At 35.0% G+C, this 18445-nt stretch overlaps 1 protein-coding gene across 8 annotated transcripts in view; it reads left to right on the plus strand.

Annotated features, from left to right (window-relative positions):
* Nucleotides 1-18445, plus strand: part of LOC106068544 (transient receptor potential cation channel subfamily M member 3-like) — a 173091-nt gene that overhangs the window by 84290 nt on the left and 70356 nt on the right. For 7 of the 8 annotated variants that reach the window (XM_056033894.1, XM_056033902.1, XM_056033946.1 and 4 more), the window contains one exon: nt 14487-14566. In XM_056033894.1, the coding sequence (XP_055889869.1) occupies nt 14487-14566 (80 nt within the window). Of the gene's footprint in view, nt 1-4497; nt 5032-14486; nt 14567-18445 lie in introns of all 8 variants that reach the window. The other variant, XM_056033907.1, reaches the window with a different exon arrangement.

Below are 18445 nucleotides of genomic sequence, written 5' to 3' on the forward strand. Positions count from 1 at the left end.
GAGTCACCTTGGAACAACCCGAAACTAATTACTGTGTGATAATATCCGATACTTCATACAGCAAATGAAACAAACTTCTAGATCTTCTCACACCCCGTGTTCAACATAAACAAGTTCTACGGTCCAACAGTCTTTAATTCAGTAGTACTTTATAGCTAGTTTGTTTATATACATTTTTAAAAAATATTTGTAAATGTATGAATAAAGCAAAGCCATTTCTCGTCGCTTTCTTGACTTGTTATTGTAGGTCACACATACACAATACATTCCAAATTTAAAAATCTAGTTTTCAGTCTAATAATGGGACTAGTGTTGTTTTTAGCCTACCTGTTGTATCTTAACCTAGACTCTTAGCAACTCTCCCCCCCCCCCCCACTCCTATCTTTTGTTTTCCACAGCTGAATCTGTGAACTGCTCTAGTTTTATCTTTTCTTTCTTCACAGATAAGTTGTCACGGGTAAGCTGTAACAGACTGTCTGTAGCTAGGTTTAGATCTAGACTAAGTCTGTATGTAAGGCATTGGTCTTGTGGTGACGCTTATAGTTGATCTTTTCTCCTCTTGCCTTGAAGGATATGCTTTCGGTGATGGTTGAATGGTTGGCACTCTTACTTGGTGGCCTAACAGGTTTATTTTTGTTGCGGCATGAATGAGTTAATTAGTTTGGCACTATGTGCCACTAACAATTTTCTTAAAGCTAGCCTTTCTTCTTTTGATCTTGACTATTTTTGCCTGCTTTCTTTATAGGCACCTCTTTTCACAATGTGTTTATTTTCTGCTCATTGCCTTTATTATGTGCAGAGATAGGAAGAGATTAAGTGAGAGAGAGAAAGAGAGATTATGTTTGTGAGAGAGAAGCACTATTTCTGATATTGAAAGCCAACAAAATGCATATTCTGAGGTATCTACAGTGCATTTTCCTGCTATTAAAAAGTTTTATTTCAAAAACCTAATGTGCTATTCTTACTGACTTAGACCCTACCGCGCCGTTCGGAGCATTTGACGTCAAGCTGTTTCCATAAAAATCTGTCACTGGTAATGTCTGAAGCCTCTTCCCACCTGCCATGAGGACCTCCATGAATGAGTGGCGTCAAGTTGTACTAGGATATCATTGCAACTCTTCTTATGCGTAATTCATTTGTCGGAGAACATGTCCCGCAAACCTCATGCGTCGCTCTCTCACAATCTTACTAAAGGGTCGATTCCCAGTTCGGCATAGGATTTCCTTGATTTAAACCCGATCTCTATAACGGACTTCTAAAATCTGTCTTAGCCATCTTTGTTGAGCCACTGTACATTTAGTATTATTCAATTTCGGCAGATGACTCTTCACTGCAGTTTATTAAGGGAGCCCTGCCACTGGTAAAAATGTGTAACCACTCTTGAATACGCTCTTGGAATTAAGTGACTGTAGTTTGCTTTAGATTTTATATCGAAAAGAGAAGTTTTATCGTCAAAATCATCTGTTGGGGGTTTTCCACCTCAAAATACTCTGTAGGGGGATCTTAAACTCAAAACCATCTGGAGGGGTTTTAAACTTTAAACAAACGCCATCTGTAGAAGATGGGTTTAAACTCAAAACCCCCGATTGGATTGGCTACGCTCAAATAATTTTAGTGTGTAATTTGCTTTTTTTTTTTTTTTATATTGAAGAGGTATTTTTAGCATTAAACCCCTCTGAATGGGGGGTTTAAACTCAAAACCCCTTTTGGCAACGCTCATAGCATTTTGAGTGCGTAATTTGCTTTTTTTCTTACACTGAAGATGTATTTTTTAGCCTCAAACCCCCCTGGCGGGGGGTTTAAACTCAAAACCCCTTTGGCTGCGTTCATAGATTCTAGTGTGAGTAATTTGCTTTTATTTATATTGAAGAGGTACTTTTTAGCTTCAAACTCCACTGGAGGGGAGTTTAATCTCAAAACCCCTTTGACTACACACAAAACATTTTGAGTGTATAATTTGCTTTCTTTTTATTATTATAGAGGTATTTTTTACCTTCAAACCCCGCTGAAGTGGGGTTTAAACTAAAAACTAAGTCAAAACCCATTTAGCTACGCTCATAACATTTTGAGTGCGTAATTAACTTTTTTTTATATTGAAGAGGGGGTTTATCGTAAATTTTGGAGGGGGTTTTAAAATCAAAATCTCCCTTAACTGTGCTCTTGGAATTAGGGGATTTTCGTTTGCATCTTTGTTTTGTTTTGTTTTATAGAAGAGGGGGGGGGGCTAACTGCAAAAAACCCAAGTAGGGGGTTCAAAACTCAAAACCCCTAGTAGGGGGTTTTAAACTCAAAACCCCTGGTAGGGTTTTTTAAACTCGAACCCCCCTGGTAGGGGGTTTTAAACTCAAAACCCCCTGGTAAGGGGTTTTAAACTCAAAACCCCATTGGTTGTGCTGGGGCAATTGATGGTTTAGTATTAAAATCTCACCTAAAATAAACAAAATCAAAGCAAGAAATCATTCACTAAATTCCGTCGGGGGGGGGGGGGGATGATCCACACCATTGTATGTTTCCTTATCTGTCCAGTATAAAATAGTTCATAAACAAATACGAGGTAGTTTTTAATGTTCACACATCAGTCCATAGTTAAGTAGTAGCTGGACAATAGCAGATTAGGACTCTTTATAAATTTTCTTTGTCTTTATATGAGAAACGAGTACTTGTGATCACAACAAATTTCCGTAAGGATCAATAAAGCAGTCTTAGTCTTTATTTATTATGCACACATCAATCCGCTGTAAAATAGTAGTACCTTTAGAAACGCAGACATTGTCTATTATCTACCCGGTATAAAATATTAACTAATAAAGACCATGTCCAGTTTGTGTCCACCCATCTATACATTTGTACAAATAGTACGTTGAGATAGAGCTGATGTCCAGATTTCTACCCTTTGTCCGATGTAAAATTGCAGTACCTATCAATATACACCAACCTATCCTGTAGAAATAAGTGCTCTTACATATAGAGGCTATGTCCCCCCTCCTGTCCAGTATACATTAGTCCACGAGATCTGACTGTAGAAAGAATCATTGATCCAATCCGGACATCGTCTTCTAGGTAATCCGAAACGAATGGACCAATCGCTACCAATATCAATACTCTTTAACTCCTGAACGTAATTGGTCTCCTGTTTTTGTTTTTTTCGCTTGTTGTATGTCCAACTGGCAAACATTAAATAAGTTCCTGGCAAGAATTCTTTGAACTTGTACACCATTTCTTATTATTTCGAATTTGTCTAGAAGTAGCTAGTAGTTGTCCATTTTCATTTCATTTGACTAAATTTTCTCTTTTTCTCTACATTCGCGTGCCAAAATAAAAGTGGTTTTGATTCAATAAAAACAAGTTTTTCTTTGTGTGTGTGTGTGTAAGGGGTTTTAATAGCTCAGAACGTATCCAATCTCTTTGATTTCGTTGTAGGGACGTTTCTGATAATAGAGTGGTAACAGAGAAGTCCAAAAAAGTCAGCATCTCATGGCGAAACTAACTAGACGTTGATTCTCCTGTGGGTAGGTCTGTCCACCCAAGAATCCCATGAAAATCGATCTGTCCAGACTGACAAAGCGTCTGATCCGAGAGGTCCTATTTTCCCGCTGCACGTTTTGTCTATTAATGTCGATAGTTTAAAAAAAAGAAATAGAAGAGCTAATTTGATTCTCAGTCTAGAATGTATAGCCTCGCTGAACTCTAGGCCAATGTCTTATTTCATACATAGAAATATATTCAGTCATTCAGTATTACTTACGGCGCTCGTCTTAGAGCTCGGCGTTTTTTACATTGAGTCCAAAGCAAATAACGCAATATACTTCAACAGACTCTATGTTAGGATCATCATGTTATTCAGCTACTTGTGCAGAGAAAATTCACCATTGCTTGGTCAGTTGGGTATCGTCAGTTAAACTACGTTGAATGGGGAGAATTCATCCAGACTTCATAAAAAAAAAATGCAACAAAATTAGCTGGCTTAGCCCAACTCTGTGGTAGATGGTTTTTTTTTTAAAGTGCCAGACAAAACATGTTTGTAGCGTGTCATAGGTCTTATTGAGACAATCAATAATTCCTTCCTTAGTGTGTCACTCATCATGGTACTAAAGATACTCACGAGTCAATATTTTCATACTGCTCACACAATTCATGTTCTATTTTCACTCTAGAACATACAATCTAGACAGTTCATTTGGTCTCAACTTATTGCGATGTCGTAATGATTCTATTGTGTAATGGAATACGTTCGTGTTTACAAATGATCGAAAACACAGTTGCATTTGTTTCTTTGTTTTATTGCTTCACAACTTGACATATATTCGAATTGAAAACGTTCAGATCCCAGATTTTATACAAACTTGCATGAGCAGCCCTTTGAATTTTTATTTTGGTACTTTCCATGCTACATATGACTTTTTGTTTGCCTTACGTTTAACTAGTGACCAAAATGTCTTTTAATTCTGTTTTTAACCTATGTTTTTTTTAACTTGTTTAAAAACCCAATTCGGATAGATCTCGTGATCAAATTAGACGTCAAACTATGAAACCATGTACTGTTCTCTGTTACATTAATTCTCCACTAAAATAAGTACGTTTGAAAATATGTACAAATACTTTAAGGAATCATTGACACTATGCAGTATGGGGAACATTCATTTAAATTTTACGTGTGTGTGTGTTGATTAGGCGATTCTATGCAGAAGTGTTTAGACTATAATGAAGAGCACGAGTTCTTGGAGAGCAGTAAGTCTAGACAATGTAGAGTTTATAGGAACTGCAGAGCTGTTTCGACCGACAGCTTCTATCTAAACTTTTCATCATGGCTTCAGTACAACATCACTAGGCCAAAGGGCTGTTCTATTAAGCTTATGGATGACGATTATCGGACTAAATCGACTGGGGGCAGGTGGCTACTCTAGTATGAGGATGCTGAAGGTTGATGTCAATGACGATGAGCGACGCCGCTCTAGAACTTCCTTGGCATCTATCATCGATGATCTCACGCATCTTCGAAAGTCTCTTCTTCGACAAAAGTCGGAAGGGGAGGTAAGTGGATTCCTTTAGTTGTTGTTAATGGTCACCATACTACAATGTTTCTGTGACTGACATTTTGATAAAGTTACAATCACAGAATTTGTTGATTAACTTACATAACTGTGGTATAGTTGTTGTTGACTGTCATTGACTTGTAGCACCAAACTGCTGGTAATCAACTAAACCGCTGTAGCTTATTAAACTTAAAAGAGCTTGAATAACCTTTTTTGTGAACAGAAAATAAATATTAACTTCTATTACAATATAAAGAAATTCAACTTTGGATAAAATGAAATAAATGTAGTAGAATTTAATAATAATATAAAATGGTATTCTGAACAAAATCTAACACACTACAAAAAACACATCTTTTCAGTCTGGCGTTATGTAGTAGTCTGTTCTACCTAAGACCGCTGACGACAATGCCACTTATCTTGCATCATTCACAACCAATCGATAACCTCTTCCCACCGTCACCATAGAAACACACACACACCCCATAACAATAGTGGTATAATATGTTCATGCTCATTGGACATTTTTCTTTGATAACTTCTAGTGTGTGTATAACGTGACGTACATGCTATAGTATCATACATAGTCTATCATAGCTCATTCAATGTTTCAGTGGCTCATCTCATTATCTGACTTACATGCTATAGTATCATACATAGTCTATCATAGCTCATTCAATGTTTCAGTGGCTCATCTCATCTATAATCTTTTGTTACTGATACTAGGACTTCCTGAAATATAGTGTGGAATAAATCTGTTAGTGTGATTTAAATGAATCACCAAACCTTGTGAAGTGAATAAAATCCTGTTCATTTTAACCCTTCGCTCCCTTTCTCCACTCGTTGCTAGAAGAGGCTGTTCTCTTCCGCAATGCTCACTTGTGTTTGATAAAACTCAACCAAGCCGTCTACATCTGTTAAACATTGCATGTTCATGTATACAAGACAAACACGTTGTATTGTATAACATTCAAACTTACTATTACGGTTAATTTTATAGTTTTAGAGTGAAGAGCCGAAAAAAAAAGGGTAATCGCTGATTACTTTATAGTCTTCTTTCTACCTTTCTTCACCAAGATTGTGTACTAATTATGTTGAGACCTATATTTTTTTTTTGTATTTCATATTACGGATTCCCCAGTATTCAACTACATTACTGCCTACAGTTTCATTTGATTCCATATCTCTGTTTCCCCCTGTATTCAACTATATTACTGCCTACAGTTTTATTTCATTCCATATCACTGATTCCCAAGTATTCAACAATATTACTGCCTACAGTTTCATTTCATTCCATATCACTGTTTCCCCAGTATTCAACTATCTTACTGCCTACAGTACCGTTTGATTCCATATCACTGTTTCCCAGTATTCAACTACATTACTGACTACAGTTCCATATGATTCCATATCACTGTTTCCCAGTATTCAACTACATTACTGACTACAGTTCCATATGATTCCATATCACTGTTTCCCAGTATTCAACTACATTACTCCCTACAGTTCCATATGATTCCATATCACTGTTTCCCCAGTATTCAACTACATTACTCCCTACAGTTCCATATGATTCCATATCACTGTTTCCCCAGTATTCAACTACATTACTCCCTACAGTTCCATATGATTCCATATCACTGTTTCCCCAGTATTCAACTATCTTACTGCCTACAGTACCGTTTGATTCCATATCACTGTTTCCCAGGATTCAACTACATTACTCCCTACAGTTCCATATGATTCCATATCACTGTTTCCCAGTATTCAACTACATTACTGACTACAGTACCGTTTGATTCCATATCACTGTTTCCCAGGATTCAACTACATTACTCCCTACAGTTCCATATGATTCCATATCACTGTTTCCCAGTATTCAACTACATTACTGACTACAGTTCCATATGATTTCATATCACTGTTTCCCAGTATTCAACTACATTACTCCCTACAGTTCCATATGATTCCATATCACTGTTTCCCCAGTATTCAACTATCTTACTGCCTACAGTACCGTTTGATTCCATATCACTGTTTCCCAGTATTCAACTACATTACTCCCTACAGTTCCATATGATTCCATATCACTGTCTCCCAGTATTCAACTATCTTACTGCCTACAGTTTCATTTCCTTCCATATCACTGATTCCCAAGTATTCAACTATATTACTACCTACAGTTTTATTTGATTCCATATCACTGTTTCCCCAGTATTCAATTATATAACTGCCTACAGTTTCATTTGATTCAATATCACTGTTTCCTAGTATTCAACTATATTACTGCATACATTTTCATTTCATTCAATATCACTCATTCCCCAGTATTCAACTATAATACTGGCTACAGTTCCATTTGATTCCATATCACTGTTTGCTAGTCTTAAAGTATGAAACGATATTAAGCTTTATTGATTGTTTGTAACTCAGGCTGTTAGGCTCATTACAAGTACTGAGATGGAGGGTTTGGGATCGTGCTGTTTTAGGTGGTTCTGATGTCAATATTCTGCTGGCGGCTATATCTTCACAGTCTGACACTAGTAATAACATCACTTAGTCATGTGGCGGGGTGTCACTTGATTTCCTCGGAGTCTGCTTGCCTAGTTTCAAATGGAAGTCATAGAAGACATGAAAAGTGACAGATAGTAAGACTAATAACTTGTTACAAGATGGCTGACCTACGCAATGCAAGTTTAATGCAAGATGGCTCTGTCCAGTGGCAACTTCTAGAATTGTCCATTGATATTTTAGCTGGTGAGCGATGGGTTAATATAAGCGTTCCTATGTCTTCTTGGTACTGGCAGGAGACTAGGGCCGATGTGATTGGTACCTCCCCATCGCTTTATGTTTGTATATGTTATGTGAAAGAGTTGAGTCACGTGTTAGTGCACTGCACTACATAGCGTGTATTTGTAACCTACTGACATATGGATGTTTCATTCACTAAATCAAAGATAAAAACAACGCATAAACGTGTGTTCATAATCTTGTACAAATCACAAATAGGCCATGTATTGAGAATAGAAGTACAGAATATGTCCTATATTCAGTCTTAAAAGGAACATTATTTACACATATTCTTTTATATTAAGCAGGCTTCAATAGTGTCCACTTAACAATATAACGAATATCAATGATAACTAGATGACTTTGATACCCAAAAACAATCCTTCACACACGAAGTGAAAAAAACAAAATGACCACCATTGACAGCACTTAGTCCAGCGCTGATCATCTACCGTCCCTTGCTTTTCTCTCTAACCCTCGTGACAAAAACAATCTCGGCCAGGGGTCAGCACGTACCACCAGCAAACCACTTAGTATTTAGTATTGACAGTTGGTTACTCCATTGTGTTACATCACATTAGTCTTGTGTGTTTCTCATCCTTTTACGTTTGACGCCCTTCTCCTCAGCGATAGAAATTCCGTTCGTTCCTTCCCACTTCGGCCAGAGGAAGTAAAAAACTTGACGCTGGTCTGGCGGAGTAGATTCGAGGGGTCAGAAATGGTTCACGAATCATAGGCAAGGCACAGAGGCGTAGTGATTGCGTACGATGCCCCTCAGGAGGGGTGCCACACGCAGAGAAGGCGCAAAAAAATGAAAAAGCAAATATGATTTTCTGGAAATTTTCAATAAAAAAAAATATTTTAACTAACAACCATTTCCACATAGAAATAATTACTTATTGCATGACTTCATTTGTCTTATATATTGTCGTTATGCTTATTTTAATTCTACAAGAGACTTCGATTCGAATGTTGGATACACTGCGCCTGTGTATATGACAATTTGTCCATTGTCATTAATACGCATAATCGCGTTTTGAATAAAAATTATTTAACTAATAACAAATCTGATTAAATATTATAATTCGGTGAACAGTAGATGAGTAAAACTGTTATATAAAAGTTCACTAAAATTAGATAGACAATTAAAAGACACTTATTTTGCTACATTTAGAATTCTTGATCAACAATCTTTTTTTTTTAAGTTTAGAATATGTAAGTTCTTGTTTGTGAGTTGTTCAAATTCTGATGCCAGGGTCTCTCAAACTAGCCCCCCCCCCCTCCTTTTTTTAAAAAATTTTTACCTCCTAGTGTGCCGATAAGGGGGCGCTAAGTTGGTTTTTTTTTTTTTCATGAACAAGAAAAAAGTGTAATTATAATCCAGATTTGAGTATTAGTCAATTAAAAGTGATATTATTATCAATGCTTAAAAAGAAATTATTTCATTAAGTAAAGTTGTTTCATCTACTAATTAAGACCTTTCATATTGTTTTTGTGAGAAGCGTCTGCAACAAGATCAATTCATAAAGATCTTTGAAAGAAGACTGAGATTTTAGCGAGAAGTTTCTCAGGTCAGAACGGTTACATTTCTTCCGAGTGACATGGCATCTTTCAGTTGACACTTTTTTTTTACGCAAACACTTAGGCACACCACTAGACATCTTTCTGACCACCAGTAGGATCTCTTTCAATCCAGCCCATTACAAACGGGCATGCTCCAATGCCTAGAACAGTGATTCCCAAAGTGGTCTATATAGACCCCCGGGGGTCTACGAAGACTTCCAAGGGGTCTACGAAAGTGAAGAAGTAAATTGGGGTCTATGAGATGTCCATGGGGGTCAATGACTTTAATGTTCACACCCCATTATATGTAACTATTTCAAACACTTATAAATGATTTGTACCTTAGTTATAAATATCCATTCCATTATTCAAAAGTAAAATAGTTGTATTTAATTTCAATACTTATTTATATAGTTAATTTTGTCTACATATAAGTAATGTTTAACAAAAAGAAATCTTGATTTTAAAGCGTTGATTATTTATTTCCTTGTTAAATAAGCGATTGTCTATAATAAGAGCCTTTTTATGACCATAAGAAACCAATTACACTCGAGGATAATTTGAGACGATGCCACCCTGATAAAAAGAGAAAAGTGAGAAAAAAGTTCAGAATTGACTCACAAAATCTTTCTTCAACATCATATAGAAAAGATGGTGGTTTGTGAGCATTTTACAAGATCTCTTTACCTATAGCCAAATACGCAAAACACTGTAGATAAAACATTGATTTTACCAGCCCTTGAAGTAGTTTTAAAAACTGTTTTACACAAACCTTCATCTGATATTATGAAACGAATTTCTTTTAGTAACACTACAGTTCAAGGGCACATCGGTGGGATGAGCAGTAAAGCTGCAAACTGCCTAATGGTCATCAGCTCCATATTTTTCCCCAGAGCTGACCCACGAAACCTTTCCCATGTTTGGGTGTATAGCTGCAAAGCAGCAGAGGTTTGAATTCTATTTTCCTTCGGCTAGGTAGGCTGCAAGCCAAGGCTATCGAGTCCCTCCTACCCGAAGCTTACTGGTTTAAGCATTTAAGCACCAGTAAATCACCTTTGCCCTTTCTCCTGTTAGTGAAAACAGCTCCGCAGTCTCAATATTTGAGCCAAGCGTGAAAGATCAAGAAATACACGAGAAACTCTTTGCGAAAACTTTTACAATAATACATAAGACTAATTAATAAATTAATATTTAATGTTTGAAGGAATACTTCATAGAACAACGAATTCCTATATGAAACAATATCCGTAGAAACGGATGATGAACATACAAAAAAAAAACATTTCCAATGTGCATGGTGATTCCAGCAATACATATTGTTATTTTAATAGGTTAAAATTTGAATTATATCTGTAAAAAAGATAGATCTCTCTAACTTATGATGTAGCTTTACATTACTTTTCACTCTTTGACTCACTGCAGTTAGAAATTAGTTTAAAAAATTAGTTTGTGAATGTGCAAAAATGCAATATAAGTTAAGCAGGGGGTCTACCGAAAATCAGAAAACATGGCAAGGGGTCTACGAGACAAAATAGTTTGGGAACCACTGGCCTAGAATATATCTCGCAATTAGATATCAACCTGTCCCAAGCTTCGCTTTTCTTTCTAAGAGTAAAGTGTGGTATAAACCAAAACATTATAAATTTAGGAAGTTTACAATCCAGGAAAAAACTTGATCCCGATGCTGACAGACCTATTACAAGGGAAGCTCGAACGTATTTTTGGGTTGAGCGGAAAGCCAGTATTATAATTATGAGAAACATTGTCTGCGCTCTTCGTACTTACTCCTCTTAAATGTGCACCAATGACAAACAATGCTGTTTTTTTACTTGTATTTATTGAACGCGGGTAGGTCATCTGACTTCAGGGCAGTATCATCAAACTAGTTGTGATCTACAGTTTATTATTGAAATCTGATAGGAAATGACGTAGGTTTTGTGAAATGCTGTTAGGCATCCCTGTCTGCGCTAGATATTTATATAGTGGAATGTGAATTGTGCAGACCAAAACCACTCTTTAGGCGTAACAGATACCCCCCCCCCCCCCTGTAAGCGCTATAAAGATCAACCCAGGCACTATTTAGCTCACAGGAAAGTAGCTGGCAGCAGGAAAATATGCAGATCGCAACTGGGTCCGCATAACCATGTGAAACACTGCACTCATAATCAATCTTCTGAAACGAAATTATTTTGACAGGAAAGAAGTTCTACATTACCCTTGATAGTTCTAGACTTTAACTACCCACCATAAGAAACTAAGTGAATGATGTTAAAACTGTGACTTCAAAGCATGGATTGCTTAATAAGTTACGTAAATGCACTGGCTGTACTGTATTTCTAAAGACAAACCGTTAGATCTTAAATGAGGGGGGGGGGGGGGGGTTGATACAATTATTTAAAAAATAGCTACATGATAAGTAGCAAAAGCATTTAAAACTAACAATCTTGAACCAATACAAATGTTGTTGTTTTTTTTTTAATTAAAACATTTTTTTAAAATTAACTAATCACTTATGATCGAAGATAACTAATCAAAAAAACAAATAACGTAATTTGAACATTGCTGTAAGCCACAGGAGCACAGAACACAGCTAAGCTATTTGGAAAGCCAAAAGCATATGAGCTAAATCTACTTGTAGTTAAATATATCTTCCTCAAACTGAGTGACATACGCCTGAGAGCTATACAGCAATGTTGAATTAAAGCACGTTTGTAATCCTTTAAAATACATTCACTTTAGGCAATTTTTGAGATCTCCCTGAAATTGATGGGCGTTTTGTGAAGTGGAAACAAGTTCCATACAATTTTGTAGACATTTAGTACACTTCACTAAATAGCCATCGAGATCTAGATTAGTTTATTGAGTACGCCAAATCTTTGCAGAATATTGAGTCGGCTGACCCAAATAATGAAAAGTATACAAGTTGTCTTACGCAATACTTAACCCCATTAACAGGCTCGTAGCAAAAGAAAAATGGAGTTAATGAAGAACTTATTATCAAGAATAATTTTCCACCAGTTTTTAATAAAATGTGAATATACATTTTTATAACAAGAAATAAATGCACACGTATTACTTCGGGCTAATGAATTTTTTCGCAATCCCAGATCTATATCAGGACAATAACAAGAAAGAGTGCGTCTATTTTGCAAGGGGAAGGACAAAGGAACAAGATTTGTCCTAGTGGATGGAGAGACTATAGAACTAGTTCAGACCTCATACAGAATTAGGTGCTTAGCGAGTAGAGTTACATTTCTGTGCTTGTACTAGATAAAACTAAAAGATTCAATCAAAGTGAATTAAGACTTCTGTGTACACTAGCATACTGTCGTTACATTTGTTTTTTAACCTTGTCAGTGCTCTACAAAGTTGTGTTCTTCAGTTTTACAACTGTACACATCTCTGATGAAACGTTTGAATAGAAATATGCAAAAGTCGTAAAATGTAAAACCACCTTTAACAAACAAAATGACTCGTACCGCAAGGTTTGTGCCTTGTGTGTGTGTGTGTTTTTTAATGTGTAACAATTTAAAAAACTACATTTAGCAGTTGTTTTCTTTAATCGTCACAGAGATGTCACCAGCACAATGAAATGACACACGCAGGCATACAGAAAACTCAGTTTTAAATTTTAGCTACCAACTTAAGCTTTCTTCTATTGCCCAGCACTCTTCATCAATCTTTGGAATGAAGACAATGCCCTATTAGTATTATTAACATTATTATAGTATGGATCTGTCATTATTGAAAGTTCGTGAGCTGTACAGCACGTCAAAGCTGTAGACATCATAGAATCCGATTTCCTTACTGTTTGAATTGACAGCTGCTCAACGGTTTACCTTCCCCCTCCCATTGAACATGTTAGTAAGCATCGTCTGCTGTCATTATGTGCGTCTGTCTCATTAACAGTTTTATTTCATCGACGCTCCCGTGTCCAGGCAAAAGTTTGGGTAGTTAAAAGGGTATTTATGTAGATGAATAAAGTGCTAACTACTTTTGATTCCTTGATTATCGGCTGCTAAAAGAAAAATGTGGGCCGAAAATGTCTTTGATGGGAATGGTTACCCTTCTGAGAACTAAGGTGTACATGTGTTTTTGTTCATTAGTAGTTGGGAACACTTCGATTGGCCTTGAATGCACTGATGACACTTTCTTTTTAAAACAAAGCGTTGAAATGTAATTCCCCATACAATACCATGTGAGTCCGAACACAACGCCAGTCCTCAAAGGATTTTGATCAAAGATCGAAGACGCTCTCCAAACCAACCCTCCAGTTCTCTGGCCGAGTCTACTCTAACAAGGTAATACCAGAGAAACGAAAGACAAAGCGAAGACAAGTATTTTGTTATGCCTTGTCAAGTGTTGATTGAACTGTAGTAGAGACAATCAAATACTTGCAATGGGCTTCCATCAACTATTGATTAGTTCAAAGCATGGAAGCGTGGGACTAGTCAACCTAAAGCTCATGAGTTGCCTTTTTTGTTGAAATTAAGAGAGCAAAAAGGCTTGCTAGACAGCAGCATTAATGACACGTATTATTAGGTCTAAAGGAGGAGAAATAAAACACTGGACAATTCGTTAATTACATGGAAAGAAATAAGCTACATTTCTTCAATGTCTGTTCTACAAAATGCATTATTTCAATGAATATAATTCTATCTGTCTGTCTGTCTGCCTGGTTTGTATTAGCTCTATATTATTTAGGAAGACTTTTTATCTGTTCTGTGCACTATTGTATATTAGCTCTATATTATTTAGGAAGACTTTTTATCTGTTCTGTGCACTATTTTATATTAGCTCTATATTATTTAGGAAGACTTTTTATCTGTTCTGTGCACTATTTTATATTAGCTCTATATTATTTAGGAAGACTTTTTATCTGTTCTGTGCACTATTTTATATTAGCTCTATATTATTTAGGAAGACTTTTTATCTATTCTATGCACTAGTTTGTATTAGCTCTACCCTATTGAGGAAGATATTACTCATTTAGTCCAATCAAATTTCTAATTAGATATGCAGTTTGTTCCATATCTCTTGTGTTGCCAAATCTCTTGTATTGCCAAATTACTTGTATTGCAAAATCTCTTGTATTTTCAGAGTCAGAGATCCTGGGTGGAGAGGACTTTCCACAGAAGAGAATGTATCAAATTTATTCCATCTCATCGAGACCATTCCAGGTCAGTTCAAATGCACAAAACATTAGCTCTCAATGTTCAAATACAGTTTTTTCCTGTTTTCATTACAAATCTTATGTCTACTCACTCTGTCCCTCTGATTAAAATTGGTACATATTTCTCCCTCACCCAATCTCAGATCAAATTGAAATTTTGCACAGCTATTTATTGTACCTGACAAAACAAGAATCAATCTTTTAAAATATTAATCTATCAGTTAATAACTATTGGTAGTTAATTTGTATGTTTGGTGTTGAACAAGGGAAAGAAATGGTACTTAACATATGATGGTATAAGTTGAATTAGACCCCTTTATACTTTGTGTAGAGAATTAAGTCATTGCTTAAGAGATTGAAACTAACAATAGATCATATTAAAAATTCTTAAAACTCTGTGTCTCTAGACACTTTCTTTTTTCACTCCAGAATCTCTTTTAGTGAGAGATTTTCTTCAATATATATATATTTTTTATTTTGTATTGTTATATCTTTGTTTTTCACAAGTTTGTTCAACCTGTATTGTGTGTTTGTGCAGCCTCTAAAGAGGTTAATAATATGTATCCAAAATATGTTTTATAACTTTTTATCTCTACATGTTTAGGAAAAAGATTTTTTTTGTATTGTTATTGATTATAATTAATTGTTTTAAATTAATATTTATATAAACATATTACAACTTGCCTCCAAATGCTAACAAATATTGTTTAGAAATGTAGAATCATGAAAAGGAGCTTGGCAAATATCTCTAGTTGGAAATAGAGAAAACTTTTACCATTAAGTAAGATTAATTAAACAATTTGATGAAGGGGTTTTGTGTAATAAGCAAACTCATAGGGAGTGTACTTTGTTATTGTGAACTGTTTTGTCATTCTTGTATAATAAAGCCTAAGATAAAAACATTTTTTGGTGTTGTGTTTTATAAGGTTACTACAATTTATTGTACAAGAATGACAAAACAGTTCACAATAACACAGTAAACACACACACAAACTGACCTGGACGCCAAGATATTTTGACACACTAGTACAGATCAGTTCACAACAAAGAAACATAAATACACAACAGGGAGCCCCTGCAGGCCAACTATGCTCACACATTACATTATACACAAATTCACACTCACTTGCATTCACAATAGTGATCTCACGCTAATCTATGATACCATTACTATCATTTATTGACTTAGTGATGGTGTTTGTCAACGTTCCTTTTGGCTTTGTAGATTTGTAGATAATCTTGATCCCATAAAGCAGGTATTTGATAACACAAGCTGCTTTCTCGCATTGATTTTAAAAAATTACATATATATGCATATCTTTTTTTTATTGCTATAGTGTAGCATTTCTTTCATGCTATAGAAGCTTGAGTGCATTCTGGTCCAATCTCTTTTCTGTGGACATGTTGGAAGTGATTTCTGGAAAAGGTTTCCCTTTTGCTTTTCTGTGCTCAGCAAACACAATGCAGCTCAAGTCAAAACAATTTCTGATCTAAGTTGGGATTTGAACTCAAACTTCCTTGTTAGGTAGCCAGGAAGTTTAGGACACTCAGCAACACATATTTTACATAATAACAAAAAATAGCTTTGAATTAACAAATTTAATACTGTTCTCTATGGAAACAAACTTAGAGGCACCCTAAAGATCCCAAAATTAAAAATCCCAGGCAAAGAATCTTTTCTTTTACTGAGTCCACCCAGCTGTAATGGGTACCTGATATTAGCTGGGGAAAAGTAAAGATGGTTGGTCATTGTGCTGACCTTGTTAACCATGGTCCACAGAAACAGATGACCTTTACATCATCTGCCCCATAGATTGCAAGGTCTGAAAGGGAGAAAAAATATTGAATGAATTTGTGCATACAGTATAAGTCCTTAATAATAAAAATTAAAAGGTATCATTGTGGTAGGCAGCCTATAAACAGATTTTAACGCAATGAAGAAGATAGTTAAATTAGATGTAAAAATCTACACAATGAATTTGTGATAAGAGGCTGTGTGTAACATGAACTGACTTTCTTTTTGGACTTTAAAATAAAATGGTATATAAGTTTGTCCATCAAAAAGGTGCTTAAATTAAAAATAATGATTATGCTTTCAAAAGTAGCTGCACTTTTTTCAAGCGCTTTAAGCTTAGGAGACTCTAAATGTAGATATAGACAGCACAAAGACAGAGTGACTTTTACCTTAGGAGGCAGCCCAAAAAAAAAGGAAAAATATTTTTTTCTGCAAATTTTACTGCATAATAAACCTTCTTTGTACTCTGCATAATATAATCTATACACAGTCCATAGACCAAATTTACATTCTCTCTCTTTGTTATTGAAGTCTAATTTATAATATGTATTATCCTTTTAGAACAGCATTAGCTTTCAATTAATGTAAACCCTCATTTTATTTTTTGTATTAACTAATGACCATGTAGCGTCTATTTCTTACCTCGGGTACCAGTAGCTCTCTTTTCTTATTGCTTTTCCTTTTAAGAAGTAAAGCTTAGATAATGGGGATCTAACACTGGGCATCAATGTCATAACGGTCCAATGACTAGGGGAATGAAACCAGAATATGTGGACAAAAGTATTGGCCAGAAGCAATCAAGCAGGTGGTTGGGGGGGTGGGGGATGGGAGGATTTTTTTTTACCTAAAATATTGGCCTTTTTTTTATCAGGATGTTATCTCAAAATGTTCAGAATTTCTTGAGCCAGAAAGATGATAGCATTATGGCTGAGATGATTTACAATATACTTTTCTTTTAATCATTTTTTTTTTATTATTATGTGTGGATTTGCTATGATTTTGTTAGAATAGCATACAAGTTAAAAGTACTGTTGTTACATTACATTAAAAAAAATAATTTTAATGAGTTTTTTTCTGTTAACTTTTATTGTTTCCTGACTTTTATAGGGTAGCCTTATCTAGAAATTTTAACAGAAGGTTCTTGTGAATTTCAATAAAAATGTTTTCATAACAATTTAATGAATGCAAACATTTCCTCCCTTTCTATCTAATGAAAAAATATGTATCATAACTACAAGTTTGTTTGAAAAGATGTTTTTGGTTGTGTGAAAATTGTAACATGCTTCTCTGATTATTAGATTGTTAAGTTAAAGAGAATCACTCTTAACAATAAATGAAGTAACCTTGCACATAGCATACAATTTAGTGTAAATGTAACGAATGATATCAGGTGTATTTAATGTTTAATGTATTTTTATATTTATTTATTTGTGGAAAAATGTCATAACAAAACAAAAAAAATAAACAATAAAATGTTGTCAAGACAGTAAATTTACATGTTTAAAAGCTTTTAAAGTTTTTAAAACATACAAATATTATTTATTATAGCAAATAGTATTTGTTTAATTTTAATATTCTAAAAAATCTATCCTGTCAATTTTTACGAACTTAAGACTTATTCAAAGATTGATATTAATTTTATAAATATAAGATCTTTCATGAAATGCTTAGACCTTCATTTGTTATCTTGTGTAAGCTGTATAACATTGATGGATATATTCACCCATATTCTACTGTCCAATATATAGTTATGTTGGTATGTCGTCTCTGCTTTTCCCTTGAGTTAAGACTGACATAATTAGTTATGTTTATTATCTTCTTACAATAGGATTAGTCATGTCATTGGCTCCCTGTCTCTCTCTAGAGGCTGTAATAAACAGCAAGGATTTCTCCAATTTGTCTTTCTTCCGGGTTTGAATACTGGGGAAGACTTTTTTTTTCTTTATTGTCATTTCTTGTGCTGTATATTTCAGAGTTTGTTATTTCTCTTTAGATCATAGTTTGATTCCTGTAACTAGCATTTCCTATGCTGCAACAAATACAATTTTATTTTTTCATTCAGTCATTTGATTATTATATAGAGTGTGCATA

This window comes from Biomphalaria glabrata, chromosome 1, assembly GCF_947242115.1.
Source record: "Biomphalaria glabrata chromosome 1, xgBioGlab47.1, whole genome shotgun sequence".
In the NCBI taxonomy this organism is placed as follows: Eukaryota; Metazoa; Mollusca; class Gastropoda; family Planorbidae; genus Biomphalaria; species Biomphalaria glabrata.